This window comes from Trematomus bernacchii, unplaced genomic scaffold (genome assembly GCF_902827165.1).
Source record: "Trematomus bernacchii unplaced genomic scaffold, fTreBer1.1, whole genome shotgun sequence".
Lineage (NCBI taxonomy): Eukaryota > Metazoa > Chordata > Actinopteri > Perciformes > Nototheniidae > Trematomus > Trematomus bernacchii.
Genome location: NW_022987705.1, coordinates 12,240,072 through 12,256,239, shown reverse-complemented (window position 1 = coordinate 12,256,239; position 16,168 = coordinate 12,240,072). Strand labels below are relative to the sequence as shown.

Below are 16,168 nucleotides of genomic sequence, written 5' to 3'. Positions count from 1 at the left end.
ACAAGCTTCATAAAAGTATTTTATTTCTTTATCTGTGAGTTTCTGTCCAGTAAGAAACGTTCCAGTAAAGACTTATGTAGCCTGCATGGAATTCAGAAGTATACACCGGGAGGCCAACATAGTGATAGAGCAACACATGGTTAACCAAAGTGGGACTGTAATAGTTTGAGCGTTAAATGGCATAGATGTGTTTTCCTGAGTCATAAGTGAGTTGGTTTACGACGACTTATGAGTAGTGCAAGTTGTAAACTGCACGAGATGATTATGAATTGAGACACAGCGATCCCGACTTTTGCTCAATCCCTAAGTCGCCCATTTTACTCAATTGGTGTCTCACGCACTTTATGATTCACGGTTTTGCTTGCTTACTATTTCCTTAAACCAATCGTTATTCCGCCCTTAGCATGCTCAACTGCTGAGTCACTCACTGGGCTTTTTTTTTAGTCACCTTCGCATTTCGTATTCTCTTTGCCCTTGCATGTTCGGAAATGTATGAACTTATTCGTTCATTTAGGTGCTGGTCTGAACGCTTACTTACATAATTTTCTTGTCAGTCTTTCACTGACACAAAGTCGACTCAGTCACTTGCATGCTCACTCAGTCAGGCTGTGGATCACTTGTTGCTTGCTCGGTCAAATCCTTCGCTGACAAGTTTGAAAATAAGGCAGAGTGCTCACCTCTGGAATGCCGGGAATGTGACAGCTGGATTCCCCGAACTTCCCGCCTGCCGCACTAACACAATTGTATTAAACGATGAATGAGGAATCCAAACATGGCTTCCCATTCATAATAAATAAAGACATGCTCCAGTTGCTAGAAAAAATCTCACCCTTATTATACATGGGTGCCAACAACACATGCATTCAGTATTAAACATAATACCGTATCCTCAAATGTTTTCCTGTAAGGTTTTACAGTTGCTCTTTTTTAATAACTCAAGTGGCAATTGTGTTTGGGATTAATGTGAGAAAAAGATTGAACAAATCCTGTATGTTTGTAGCCTCAATATGTTTTAGTGCTCAGATACACACTTCCAATAAAAGTTGAAGACAGTGGCTGACCCTTTGAGGTTTTTACTGTCAGTCATTTACAACTGTGAAAACATTATGATTGCATTACCTAACCCTTATTCATTTAGTTATCAAGAGAACAATACCTATTCTTAGTTGCGCCCACAGTGAACGTACAGAGAGTCCAAGATAGATTGAAAGTAAATTGAGTAAAAATATATAATATTCAGCCACTGAAATGAAGTTACCTAGAATGTAGCAACACACTAGCCTCTGACAATTATAATAATGGCTAGTGTGGTAAGCAAACAAACTTGAATGGCAATTCAAAAAAAATATCAATACATTTTCAAACAATGGCGTCTGGGGAGTAGATACACAATTCCAGTCAATATGTGGTTACAGATCGAACAAAAGGCTGGGTGTTACTATGTTGGTCAACAGCTACTGTTCCAGTAGTGATTGCTATAGCCACTGAATGATTAATCAAACCACAGTGGTTGGCCTACCCTTTGACACAGTCAACATAACTGACCTTCATCAGATCAAATCATAGCCGCCCGTTCTAGTGTTATCAGACAGTTTGAACCATAGCTGACACATTATTATGTAAGCCCAGGGTAGGCATCCACAGGGCACTAGAGGTCCTACAGTCTGTACACAATAACAGTCGTATTAATACCCCTTACATTGATTTAGACAACTTACTACACAGGAGATAACTTGAAGAAGAAAAAGAAGCTAGCCAAGACGAGCTAGCAGAGATGGTCTTACTGAGTGGTGGAAAAATAAAGTAATATTTTGAGGTCTCAAGCTTTAAAAAAAATATGAAGGGACTGCCTATGAAGCCATTTTTAGCATTTCAAACAGGCATATATATGGGCAGCCAACAAAAGCAAGTCTTATGTTGCAATTAGGGTTGCACGATATTGAAAAAAACTGACATTGCGATATTTTTTTCCCCTGCGATATATATTGCGTTTTTTTTAATTTAACCGGATGAAGGATTTTAGTCACGGACGTCTGGATCTTAACTGGTTGACTCATCATACCTTAAGTCATGATCTAACATGTCATGATAATGCATGTTGCTTACCCTCAAATAAAGGGGTTCATCTGTGAATGAAGAAGAGAAGAACCTTTTTGTATCCAAAATAGTTCCAGATGGCAGATGTTGCTTTTCTTTTTGGAAGTAAATCTTCATTCTCGCCGGTATTGTCCTCCTGTGCCTCGCTCATTTTTTACCGGTGTTTTGATGGTCTGCAAACTAGCGGGGCGGGGCCTGCTGTGATCTGATCAAGAATGATTGTGATTGGTGGTTTGCTGTGCATGCAGAGCCTGCATGTCACTCACTCAAGTACCCCTGACATGAGAGCCGCGCAAGTTTTCCTTTTGTAGCATGCAGCAAAATAATTGTAACATGTTGTGTTTGAGTTAATTTACCTACTTAATATCGCACATCCTAAAAAAAAAAAGAAAAGAAAAAAAAGTTTGATAAAAAAAATTAATAAAATCGCACGTCCCTGCGATGTGAATATCGCGCATGCGCATAGCGCGGTTATCGCCATGACACGATATATCGTTCAGCCCTAGTTGCAATACTTAAAACCATCTGAATCGTATACACATTGTGACTGAATTGACTCACTGCAATGCTTGTACACCTAACCAAAATGTTATTGAAATCACAATATGGATTAGTGCAATATTCAAATCCGTCAAAAATAATCCAATACCGGTATTCACCACCGGTAAATAATCCATTTAAAAATACTGTCCAATTCCCGAATTTGTGCTGCTATTTTTAAACAATACATTCCTTTTAACCTGTGTTCCCTTGATGCCAAGACAATCATGGCAGAGGTCGTGACCTAGGAAGTGACTCTGCATCTGCTCCCAAATAAAGGTCCCCATCCAGACCCATACATTGATATGGGTCAGATGTGCCTGAATGGCCTGATTGACGGTGTGTTCAGGAAGATGAGTGGGGCTTCATGAGAGGAAGTCCATTGACTCAGCAACTGGGAGCAGACAGAGCAGTTAAGTAGGCACGTCAGGGGAGCAGATGGAGACAGATTGATCTCTGAATATGGAAACAACTTCCACACACATATCCTGTGAGACGGTTAAAGTGATGTTAGTGATCACTTACTGTATCTGCCGTCAACAAAAAAATGTGATGAGCCTGCAAGGCAGAGTCTGATACATGATGTACTTGTAGTGTGCTTAAGTGTTTTTTCTGTGATGAATTCTTATATGCATTTGCCTCCAGGTATGCAATCCCACAATATTCTGTTATGCCTGCTGTGCCAAGTTACATGCCAATATTTAAGATTGAAACAAACCAGGTTTAATGAGTTGTGCTTGTTTACAAAGTAGCTAACATTGGTTCCTTGTTCTTGGAAGAAACTTGGCTTTTCATCAATGAAGTTTAACTTAAGAATATAAAGAACCGCAATTTTGATCCTAAAAAAAAAATAGAAACATCTGTTGACAAAAGATGAAAAGAGACGACAAACTGTCTTTCCCTACATGATCTCTTGCTAGAGTTCTGCACCATTTTAAAACTGAGACCCAAAGCCCCTTCAAACCCGATGTGAATGAACACGCTTGGTTCTTCTGAATTTGTAAGCTTAGATTTATGAATGATATGACCCTAGCCCGGAAGCTTTATGCAATAAAACAGCCCAATGAACTCTAACTCACACCGGCCTTTTATTTCGTAACCTTTCTAGAGTTACAGATATAGAGTGTGCTGTTGAGTTTTGAGATTTCCAGAGCAATGTACAGCTTGAAAAGTCGAAGTAGCAAAAAGGTTAAAATTACGCATTTGCTAAACTTAAGACTGTTATTGTCCTTAGATTGGCTTCAAATGTTTCTGGATTTAATCTGTTTTTGTCTTGTCTTGATGTTGGGTGCACCAAGGACAGTTGCACCATGGTTAGAGTTTCTTCACCAGGGTGGTCTGGACAGTATTAGCCTTTTTTCTTCCTCCTGGTTTTCAAATGGGGAAACTATATTCGTCAAAGGGCTGAGAAAGTTTCAAGTACCTAGAGTTGAGTGAGTGAGAGAAACGTTTTTATCGCCAGCCTCCGCGGCCTTCTCTGCAGTCGGTGAACTCAAATAGTCTACCCTCCAGTCAGTGTAGTCACTGTTGACTTGAAATGACATGGGGTTTTGTCTACACAGATAAGAAGCTATTCACCGGCAGCGATTTGTGTGTGTGTGTGTCAGTGTGTGCGTGTCAGTGTGAGGTCGCTGGAGGCTTGGCTGTGTAACTTTCTGATAACATGGTGTGTTGGCTTCCGATGTTGTGATTCACTGCAGCGAACCATGATATTTTCCATGCAAACTTATTCAAACTATGTGAATTTGCACACAATGACATTTTCATGAACTGAGTTATTTTTTGTCTGAGGCTCCAGAACAACTGGATTATGATAAGAGTCATTTAAGTGCTTATGTACATGGAAACAGTCTTCCTTGTGTACTTTTATACTCCGGCATTCACATTGGCACCTTTCTATGCATCTACTATAAATAAAACATTTTGTGTTAAGCAACTAAGTATAACATTTCTAGGCGATGGCTTAACTGCTTATGATCTGCACTAAATCCCCTGTCAGCTCAATCCCTATCCTAAATGGTGGCTTTAAGGCCTTACTATTTTAAACGATGGTGTTTCTTTTCCTCCAAGCAACAATAATGCATACACCCATTTCTTTAGTATTGGTAACGGTTTCATTTCACTGATGTTTGTTCTGCTCTCACCAGAGAAGCCGCACATTCCAGGTTCACCTGGTTCTTACCTCACCCCGGAGGCTGCAGAAACTTCTGAGGCTTGCATGAAACCAAACAAAAACAGAATTAATTCCTCGAGTCCCACAGGCGACTTCAACACATGTGGTGCTCTTTGCCTTTTCATTCTTATACAATCTCCTATGCAAACTCCAAAACAGTTTTCAAGCTCAGATCTGTTTTTGATTTCTGCTGCAGTGAGGGAGTTAAAGCGGGGCAGGGCTGCCTGTCTGAACAGATTGGTGGAAGATATCAGCTATCTGTTCCATATCTTTGCTCTCTCACAGCCCGCCTGTGGCGATAAGAGCATGTAGACGACAGCTATGCGTGGCTAAGTGGAAACGTGAATCAGCAACTTAAACTCCTGTACAGAACCTGAGCTGCAGTATTCATTTACATCAGGGGTGTCCAAACCTTTTTCACTGAGGGCCACATACAGAAAAATATACGAAGGCCTGGGCGCTAGAGGTGAGGTATATTGCCTCATAAGTTAAGTTATAAGTCAGCAAAATTAATCATATGTAGGTCAATTATGCTTGATACTTGAAAATGAAAAACAGCCTATATCACAGCTCTCCATAGGGTTTCATTTATTTTGTTAGCAGCTCATCCCTAAAAACAGAAGCCTCAGATTGATTATAATTAGGGGAAATATGAAGGATATATTTCAAGCTTGTTAGGTAAATAAGTTATTGGGCCTTTTTTTTTTTATCAACTAAGATATGTTAGCAAATGTTTCCAACTTTAATTGACTGAATTTATTTGAAAAGTGGGCTTATATTAACACATGAATACTACTGTGCAATTTTTTTTTCTTTTTTCTTTTTCTTTATTTATCCAGGTTGTATCCCATTGAGATCATTGATCTCTTTTTCAAGGGAGACCTTGAAATATATATTTGTCCATACATATTTAAGAAGTACAATATAAGCAAGCACAAGTTTCATTTGTGGGCCGTATTACATTATACTTTTAGAATTTACTGAGGGCCGATTCAAATGGTCCGCGGGCCGCATTTGGCCCCCGGGCCGTAGATTGGACACCCCTAATTTACATGCTTCCTCATGTGTGTGTTTGCACATTTCTGTTTCTGTGTCCGACTAAACTCCGCAGCCCACCCTCAAACATTCATCTGAGCTCGGTCTGGCAGTAACCTGCAGCAAGTGAGTTCAGTCTCTAACATCTGCTGCTTTGAACATAACCCTCTGGACCGCGGTGTCCTCCACTGCTGTAGCTATAGGACATAATGGGGAAGAAGTTGGGATGGGAGAAGCATTAAAGACAAATGAGTTTAAAACTGCAAGAGATGAAGAAGCTTTAAGTGTCTCCCTCCTGTAACACATTGCTTGAATAATTGAGATTAACTATAGAGTAATATCCGAGTAAATTAGAGCAAGTAAGAAAAAAGCCGTGTTCTTGTCAAGCTATGAACATGATAGATGAGTAGAAAATGAGTTAGTAATGAGAGGGAGCAGGAGGGAGTGGAAAACACTTAGGAGATTATTTGTAAGGGTGTTTAAGATGTCTTTGAAATGTAAAATGTGAATCCCAACCGCTACTTTGGAGAAGACGCACAGTGTAATTAGCACAGATGAAACATTAACATTTCCACAGCCTCAACAGACGAGTGGTACCATTTTCTATATTTATGGAACTAATAGACAGTCATAAAAAACATCAAATATGATTTCCCTGTGTGTCAAAGGCTGATACTGGTAAGTGCATCATTAAAGTAGTGATGTTGAATTTCTATTCTTTAATTAAACATTCAGAAAATAGCTTTTTTTCTTTTAGCACCATTAGCCAAAACTAGAAAATCATTGAGTAAACCAATTGAGAACTTCTACCATCTTGATGTATTTAGCCATTAAATACTATACTGTACAGCTGTACCAGTAACAACACAAATACATACAAATGTACACTTTCCCGTATGCCACTGGAAGTTCATTGCAGACCGAAAAACTTTCTATTCCTGCTTCATTCATTTTGAAAAATAAAAAAACTGCAGCTAAGATTACTCAAAGGGTCAGATTTTCCACTTCTGTGTGGCAGTGTTTCTGTGCGTATGTGTGTGGCTGTTTGGTTTGGCTGGTGGAGGGAAGGCAGCTGGTGTGGCGCTCTCTGGGCCCGACTCTTTTCTAGTAGGAGAGAAGGAGGAGCGGACCTATCCAATACAAAGTCAGGGATTATGGTACAGTGCTTGCAGAGTGACAGTGTGTGTACAAAAAAAAAGGAGGAGAAATGTGCCATGCTACAGAGTTGGCATCCTGCCCAGAAGGGAAATAGTGATTCATCTGAAAGAGTTATTTCTAACTTACCAAGGATGTGCCCTCTATTCACATCTATTCTGGGCTATTCCTTTTCTGTTTATCTGTTTAGAGATGTTATTTTCTTCAGCGCTACTTCATTTGCTGATGATTTGAGAAGCATGAGCTGTAAAAGTTGTAGTGAAGTTCATATTAGTCAAGTTTTCTTTTCCCTCCCTTCCCTGCTTTCCATAACCCGCTCCACCACCAGCACCACGACTGTCGTCACCCGGCTTTTTATGAATCCGCCTCCTTAGTTTTCACCACGGAAACTCTTAAGGATCCGGGACTTTCACTGTATTTGTTTTGTCCGCTTAGCAAGACATTGGCTAGTCTCACTCCGCGGGCTATAAATGATTTGCCCAATTCCGGTGTGTTTAATTCTGCAGGATCACGTTGTGGTGTGAGTTTGAAAAAGGTCTGTTTTCCAAGCAGTATTCAAGCCGCTCTTTTCAACCTGGGTCTGCACCTGAAAATCCTTTCCTTGTAGAGTAGAAAAGAGGCTGAGCTGCGAGCAAAAAGAGGGGATTTAAGGTTTAAGTGCTGCAAGTGTACTTGAGAGCTCACACTGATGCCGGCTGATAAGGCCGCGCTGCTCAGTGGAGCGGGGGATTGTCCGGGAGCTTCCGTGTTGCATGGTTAATGATCCAGTTGGAGTTATGATACCATGGGATCATAGCTGACCTTGTCAACCCTGGTTTAAACCAATAGGGCTTTAGGAATATTAATGCCATATCGTGCTTGGAGTTAAGCTTTCACTTGAGCTGAGAGAGATTGTACAGTTGAGTGTATATGTTTCACTTGCTGTGTTTGATTTGATTCCAACATGATGTTAGAACTATCATGACCAACATATATATTTAACAGGTGCATTCACTTATGTAATGCTTCAACCAATGAAGTGTCCTTATGGGCTTATATGTCACAAAATATTGAAATTGGAGACATTCAAACTAAAAAAGGCTCCAATATGAGTGTTGATTTTCTATGTCACTTACTTTTCTCTTTAAACATGACTTTTTCTCCACACTCATACACAAGCATACACATGTCAACAGCTAACTGATAATGGAACATACCACTTTGCATCAAACACACATTCATTTGTGTACCTGGTGGAGTTCAAACAGTTCACCGGCTTGTCACAACTTTCCTCTTTAATGACCAGCATACTTAAGCTCATTCTCCGTCTAATTGCATCAACTCACCGGCTGACTTGGGTTTATGGTGCTGTAGAGAGCACTCGTACTGAACAGCTGATATTTCAGTTTGAGTTCCCCATTTGTTCATTAATAAAATATCTCAGTTGTGAGCAGATCGTGCAGATCAGATGTGAAGTTAATAGAATACAGTGAACCTGTTTCTATTGTATACAGGCAGAGTATTGGAAGGTGTGGTGGATCCCTGATGTTTGTATATAGACCATTTTAAAACATATTTATTATACTTGAATAGCTCTTATATGTATCCCTTTTGATGCACCATTTTCCATCCAACTTAATAATAATGAATTTCTGTTATTCACTGTACATTTATTATGTATGGAGCGAGTTATTCTAACTACCTTTTTTTGCTTAATCTTAAACAATTGTTATAATTGTCTTAATATTTACAAGTATCCACTGTTACTTCTATTTACTCTTACTATTTACTAAATATATTTATCTTAGCCACTCTAAATCTTCATTTTCTGACTACATTTATTTTTATTTTGTGTTTTTTCATATACAAGTCACGAGACAGAATCTTTTGAAAAACATATTTGTTACATATTAAAATATAAATATTCACAATATACTGAACATTTGAGTGTTTGGCCCCTGGCCTAAAGCCTTGTTATGCAGGAGCCCGATGTTGACACTCAGACTTGGGGAGTCAGTAGTCTCTGAAATGTAAATGTTAAAAGGCTGGCTGTGGCGGCAGGATGTTAGCCAAGCTGTTTGTTCTGCTGGCCTGAATGGACGTGTTGTATCGTTCGTCTACAATATCCTCTCTGTCAGAGACACTCTCTGGCATACTGTACATTCTGCTGGAGGTGGGTGTGAGCCGAGGGGGGTTTTAACTCTGTTTCCCCTTGAACATTCAAGTTTTCTTCTCACAGTGAATCATTTTGAACTCTGCGGTTTTGTTTTCTTTCCACCACAAGGTCATAACCCTGTATGCAAATGAAAGCAACAATATTTGTAAGATTTCAAAATATGACATCCATGCTTTTCTTGCTGTCCGCAACATTTTTGAAATGTATTTCCTGGCTTAAGGAAGATAAACATACATAGAATTGCTAAAAAAAACAACCAGTTCAAGTTAGGAGTGCACACACACAGCCTCCAGAGCTGGAATTGTTAGGTTTTTAGCGAAACAGTAGCCAGTTTGTTTCTTACTCGTGTAGGAGTGCCTCAACATATCATGGATTCTCTGTTAGAAGCCTGTCTGCTGATGAGAAAGGGAGAAATGTGGTGGGTGGGACAACAACCTCTGTGCTGCAACAACTTGCTTTTGTGCGACTGCTCCTAGTTCTGCGCTGCCACAGCTTGTTTTATGTATGAGTAACAGGCATACTTCAGCAGGCCTCATGTCAGTATCCTGTCAGGGTTAGGGGGTGCGAGAAGAAAACACATTACATACCTACTGTTACTGTAAACTGCAGATAGAATAACTTCACCAAATAAAGATTCATGACCTATGGTTGGGTCACATGATATGCTCTGACATAGACAGCAAACTGGTTTCACTTCACATTGATATACTTGTAATGTAGCAACAGACATACCAACTAACTCTTTTTGAATACTGTCTTTCTTGCTGTTGTGTCGGCAGCTTCTCTAAATCTTTATATAATAGTGAAATATGTTTGTCACTAGATATCTGCTGGACCAAATCTAAATAGCTGAGAGTGATGTTTTAGCCAGGAGGTGGCAGCAGCACCACTCTATATCCCTGCCTCACACACACACACATGACTTCTGTCAGCACACACACAGACACAGCACTGATCAGCTCCATTTGTCTTATTTCTAGTTTGACGGATACACTTCTAAAGATCAAATTATACTTGATTTTTAGATATCTCTGTATTGGTTGCATCTTCAAACTCACAAAGTTGTTTTGTTTTTTTGTATTTTGGAGACACAGCCTTTTTCTCTGGAGTTTACAGCAGTTTTAAAAAAATGTATCTGGCTTCTTTCTGCTCACATAAACAACAACAACATAAACTAAGCATATTTGTGACACATATCCAAAAAAATGTATAATCATAATAGCCAGATGATTAAAAGTAATCATCAGAACCTTACTGCCTTCATTATCCCAGGAGTAAATTGGGTTTGGGCTCCATTTTAGAATGTTAAAAACAAAAGATCAATTCTAAAACAAATATGAATTGGACCGCTGTTTGAGTTTGGCCATATTAGACATCTGTAATGCCTCATCTGGTGATGAGTTAATGGATGCGTCTCCTGAGGGTGTGTGATGACCTAATCTCAGACCGGGGCCATCAGGAGCTTCCAGAGAGGACACTGGACAGGAGGTCAGGAAGCCACTGAGGAGGATCACTCTGCTGCCCTGTCTGCACAGAGGGAGGAGGGGGGGGGGGGGCATTAAGACAACAATACATGGTCCAGGACTAGAAGAAGCTGATGACATGATGGACATGGCTTTGATAGTTGCAAAAAAACTATGCAAGTGTTTATATTATCACACATGGATCCTATTTAAGAATGAGAAGTGTTGAGTTATTGAGGTGCAAAAGATTTGGCCAATCTTCAAGTGCCAATAACATCATCTAAACTGAAGCTGTATGCATAGCAAGATTGTGTTTTGAAACGTTATAACAGTTATGGTTTGTCATGTGGTTTGGGAATAGTGTCACCACTGCAGAATATGCTGATGACACTACAACATTCAAATATAGGGATTTTTTCCCCAGTGTATGCCACCAAAAAGCAGACCACACCTACCACACCTACCACACAGTCAGTTCAAGTCCAAGCAGTGTATTTATGCATTGAGGGCACAAAGAAAGGGATGGGGAGTGAGAGAGGGAGATTGGCGTGGGCGGTGGAGTGATCACATTACCATCCTCTCTCTGGGAGACCACCGATTGAAACGACAGGGCTGAGATCCCCTGCTCGGACATCCTGCTATCTGTCTGTCTGGCTCTATCGATGACCTGCTTTACAGCGATCAATATGTGGGACAGCTGCTACATGGACGTGTGTAAGAAGCATTGTAGTGGTAGAAAAAACCTTGTGTGTTTTTAAGGGTCATGCAGTAAAATAATCAATACATTCACTGTATGAGGTGTTACTGTTAGGATAAGATAAGTGAAAGATGATTGTTTATTTTTCAGGTTTCATATTTGTATGTTGTGGCTCTACTGCGACATGTTTACTTGCTTTTATGTTCTGGAAAGGTTTTTATTTTTCTCATACTGCCTGAGCTGCAGCACCTCTTTTCACCCTCTGTCTGAAACCAGAGCCCAGTCTGCTCTGATGATGACAGGGGGGTAGGGGGGGGTGGGTGAAAAACTCCCTCTGGAGGGAACTTTAGGATTTTAGCCTTTGCAGACCATTTACATGCACACAAACCTTCATAACACACTACAGGAAAGGTCAACCGAAACAACATAACTTGTCCCATTTAAGACTTTTTTTGCCGTTGTTGTTTAATATTCCTTTTCAGAATATAGGACAGGAATGGTGGACTTCAATTGTGCAAATTTACTATTTGTGATTTGATCAATATGTTCTGGTTCTAGCCTCTCTGATATTAGGATTATTTGTTTTCATTTTTGGGTTTTTGGGACTCTTTGGGGGAAATTGTGATGAATGTGATCCCTACTCACTAACAACCTAAAACATGAATGGACTTATAATGACATTTAGGCCTAGGTTCCACAAGAACGAAAACGGGTTGAATCCGCATATTTCTCTTGCGTATAGCCCTTTAAGTTCGACGACGCCGTAACGGAACGGTAGAAACGGACCCTGCAAACGACAACGGGTCCAAAGGTGGATAGATCTGGGAACGGAGCGCTCTGGGGGGTCCAACGGGGCCGTGTGGTCGCCTATACGGTCATCCGTTTCTGATAATGACGACGCAATAGCCCCGCCTCTCCCCGCCTCTGCTGCTCACCCCCGCAAAAGTACACTGCACACTGAATTCAGATTATTTATCTTTCTCTCGATATGGACATAAACGCGAGTGAAGTCTAATCTGACAGGACGGAGACACGCAGCTCCTCCGGCTGTGATGCAGCGGGAGCAAAACACACACTTCAAGTCAGATCATCACCCTTAGCTATTTTAATTACCTCTCAAACTACCTAAACTAGTTATAAATATGTTTATTTTACATTACAGGATCAGCTGCTGCATGAGACAGACACTGACGCTGTCAGAAGAGAGGAAAAAGAGACAGGCTCCGTGTATTTGATGATTATATATCATTATATCGTCGTTATTCATTTGTTTTAAAGCTCAATAAATAACAAAGAAGACCTTTGACCGGCACTTTTATAATTTTGTCCGGAAGATTTCAACTTTAACACACATTGACCGGCGAAAAACTCTGCCCGGATCCCTCGGCCCCCACCAAGGAGAATAAACAGAAGTGCAGCCATGACAACCATTCTTCTTCGCTGCTTTTGTGGAGGAAGTTGCTGCTTTTGTGGAGGAAGTTACAGCGCCACGTACAGGCTCGGCATATGTACTGCAGCTTTTCCAGCGGTTGGATGTAAACGGAGCTGTCTCGTGTAGCTTGACACAATCCGGTGTATATTGCGTGTGGGCGGAAGCTTTTTGGCGTTTGCGTTTGCGTTACTCCTATGCGTTTTGCCGTATGCGTTCCCGTGGAGCCGGGGCCTTAAGCTCAAAGCTCATACAGAAGCATCTGATCGTCCTTCCACAACAAGCTAAGAATATGGAAATGATTTCTGTTTGATCATCCCCACATTTTAAGTTGAGATAAATGGAAGGCTACCCTACACATTGTGTAACTGGTGAAATAATATGTCTTCTCGAGTCAGCTTTTAATGTAACCCAGGAACACGCTAACAACCCTGCTGAGCTTGGTATTGGGCTGTCTCATCTACTCTGAGCCCCCATGCTAGCTAGATGCCGCAGGCCTTTATGTCCTGACACACACACACTTACTGTACATGCACATGCACATACACACATGCACGCTCAGCAACATGGCAGGAACGCTTACTGCAGCAGTTTGTTGTGCTCACTAACCCAGTTAACTGTGAGTTGAAGTCAATACAGTTCCACTCACCCTGGTGAACCAATATGTTCCATGCTCTCTGCGCACTGTTTACGCCTGAGGATCAGTGAATGGAGGTTAAACTTTAAACTTTAATTTAAATAGACAGAGTTCCCAGTTGTCAGCGTCTTAAGGAGCTTACTGTGCTTTCCTCTTAAAGGGAACTAAGTTGAGTTCTTCTTCTTCTTTTCCCTTTATGAATCCCCAAGGGAAATGTCATGTACACGAAAGCAATCATCCAATAGGGGTGTTTCCACCACAGGTAATGGTAATTATTAGAGACTAAATGTAGCTCCAGGTGCTAAAGAAAGCCTTTCTGCGGAGGTAGTACTCTATATTATCTAGGTACAGATGAGGATTGGACATGTCTAATGTTACAGAGTGAGAAGAATCATGAAGATTTAAACCCTTACCACAAGTGTACATTTCAATCTTGATTTATTTCCAACCCGTCAGTATATGTTCCCATAGAAATGAGAGGACCCTTCCCTATGAATACGTATTTTTCTATGACATTACTAACTACAGGATAGCCCTCAGCATTTGTACAAAGTGCATGGATCAAACCCGGGAGTCTGATATTCACCTGTATGTATTATTTCACCTTTACTTCCTATATCCACTATGTAATCCTCTCTTGTTTTTTTCTTCCTCTATGGTATTGGTACTTGTTATTTTCCTTCGTCACACTTGTCCCTCCTCCTCCTCTTCCTTCCTGTGTCAGACGGAGCAAAAAACACATCAGAGGTGTGTTTGTCCGCTCAAAGGCTCCACCATCCCCAGTGTTGAGCTCCACTTTTGCTTTACCCCGTTTACCAGTGCACACGTGACACACACACGCGCACGCACGCACGCATGCACGCACGCACGTGCACTCTATATGTGCAGTATCTATGTATCAAAGAAAAACAACAACTCTTATTTGAGGAAAGTTAAGTGAAAAGATTGATACCACCATCCTGCCTGTATGCTTTGAAGCTACCCTCATCAGCCAGGAAACTCGGCACACACAAACAATGAGGGAAACAATATTAGTTTGCCTTGGTCCAAAGGCCAGGCCCAGTTGCCAGGCAACAAGGGGGGGTTAGTGTTCCCATCACTGGCCAGGAAATAGTCTGGCAACATTTTTTGGGGTGAATAACCATATTTATACTTTGTGTTTTTTGGTATAAATCAAACAGACATGACACAATTCTAATGAGTTAGCTTGAGAGGTGTTGCTAAATACATTTTGCTAACATTAGGCAAAGTCGTATGCTAAGCTAAGTTAGCACTCTGCTGTTGTATTATACTCAGCAGATGCATATCTATTCGGACATCTAACTTTTGGCAATAAGTAAAGCCTTTTTCAAAAAGATCATACTATTGCTTTAACCTGCTGATGTTGTACAAACTACTATACAATCTTCAAATATTGTACACATAACTTATACTGTCTTTCAGACTGGAATAGAAAATAGAGCGTATTTCCAAAAGTTAGAAGCGAGGATCGTGTCTAATGAACTGTCCTGTGTGTGTCCTTCTGTGTGAGAGTGTGTGTACATACCCAGTCACCATGCAGTCCACCTGTTAAGCCTAGTCGCACTGTGGCCTCTATTTGTTTGATCCTACAGATGCTTACATGAAGCTGTTCCCTTCACACACACACATACACTGACCGCCTCTTGATGTTTTGACAGCTGGCCCTGATAGGAGGCTATTTTAAGTCTGTGGCTGGATATATCTGTGCCTGTCCCACTGCTGTCATGTGTGTGTAAGTGCTTTGCCTGTCCGTCTGTTTAGAGGGTGTCAATCTGATAGGCAGAGTGTGGCATGGTCCAAGTGGCATCTGTCAATGCTGTGCACTGGATGTGATTTACATGGTGCTGAGACGTTCCCCACACTCTCTACAATTAACTAATCTTTTAAAAGCTTTGCATTTTATGTGTGTTTTTGAAAAAGCTGTGAAGTTTGTTTCATGAAATGGTTTTCCATTATTAGTAGAGCAGATTACAAAAGCCAGTTACTCCTTGTGTTTGCGTGTGGATATTTTTGATAATTAAATCATGTTCCTTATCTAGTATTTTCTGTAGCGTGTGACATGTTCATTAAATTGTATTTCATTGTCTTGCAGGACCTGCACACCATCTACTGCCACCTCTACCACATGGACGTCCTCTCTCACCTGAGGGAACATCAGCTCAGGTGAGTCCAGTTATTTCACGTAACTCTTACTGTTTTTACCCTCTGAGTTTAGATTTGGGGTTGATGAAAGGCCAGTGTCATGCATTTAGGGTGATCTAATGGCAGAAATAAATTAAATAAGATATTCCTATTTATTTTATAAGTATTTTATAATCACCTGAAACCAAGAACTGTTGTGTTTCTGTTACCGGGTAATATTAGCAATTCTCCACCATCCCCATGTTTCTACAATAGCTCCGAACAGACAAACCAACGCTGGCTCCAGGAAGGCGAGTGGCTCCTATAGGCCACTGTATATCTCCTTTTACACACTGATCTTTGTGAAGTGCCAATCACATGATCAGTTCACCAAATACAGGTTATTCACCCTTTAGGCCTTCTTTCAATTTGGCACAGCCCACCCAAACAGGTTTAAGGGTGCTTGGAATTCTTTTGCAATTACCTTTTGCCTCAGGCTGCTTCTGTCCTGGCTTTATCATTTAAAAAGTTCAGGTGTCTTTCAGACATTCTCCCGCTTATACCAAGCATGTTTGAAATGTTCCTCCTTAAGTCTGGAATGTTTTCTTTGCTTGTTCGGTTCAGGAAATACACATTTGAACAGGA

General features: G+C 40.7%; 1 protein-coding gene across 1 annotated transcript in view; it reads left to right on the top strand.

The window, feature by feature from the left end:
- rapgef6 (Rap guanine nucleotide exchange factor (GEF) 6) overlaps positions 1-16,168 on the top strand; it is a 144,362-nt gene that overhangs the window by 17,976 nt on the left and 110,218 nt on the right. Inside the window, exon 2 of the mRNA XM_034139958.1 lies at positions 15,495-15,565. Within this exon, the coding sequence (XP_033995849.1) occupies positions 15,495-15,565 (71 nt within the window). The remainder of the gene's footprint in view (positions 1-15,494; positions 15,566-16,168) is intronic.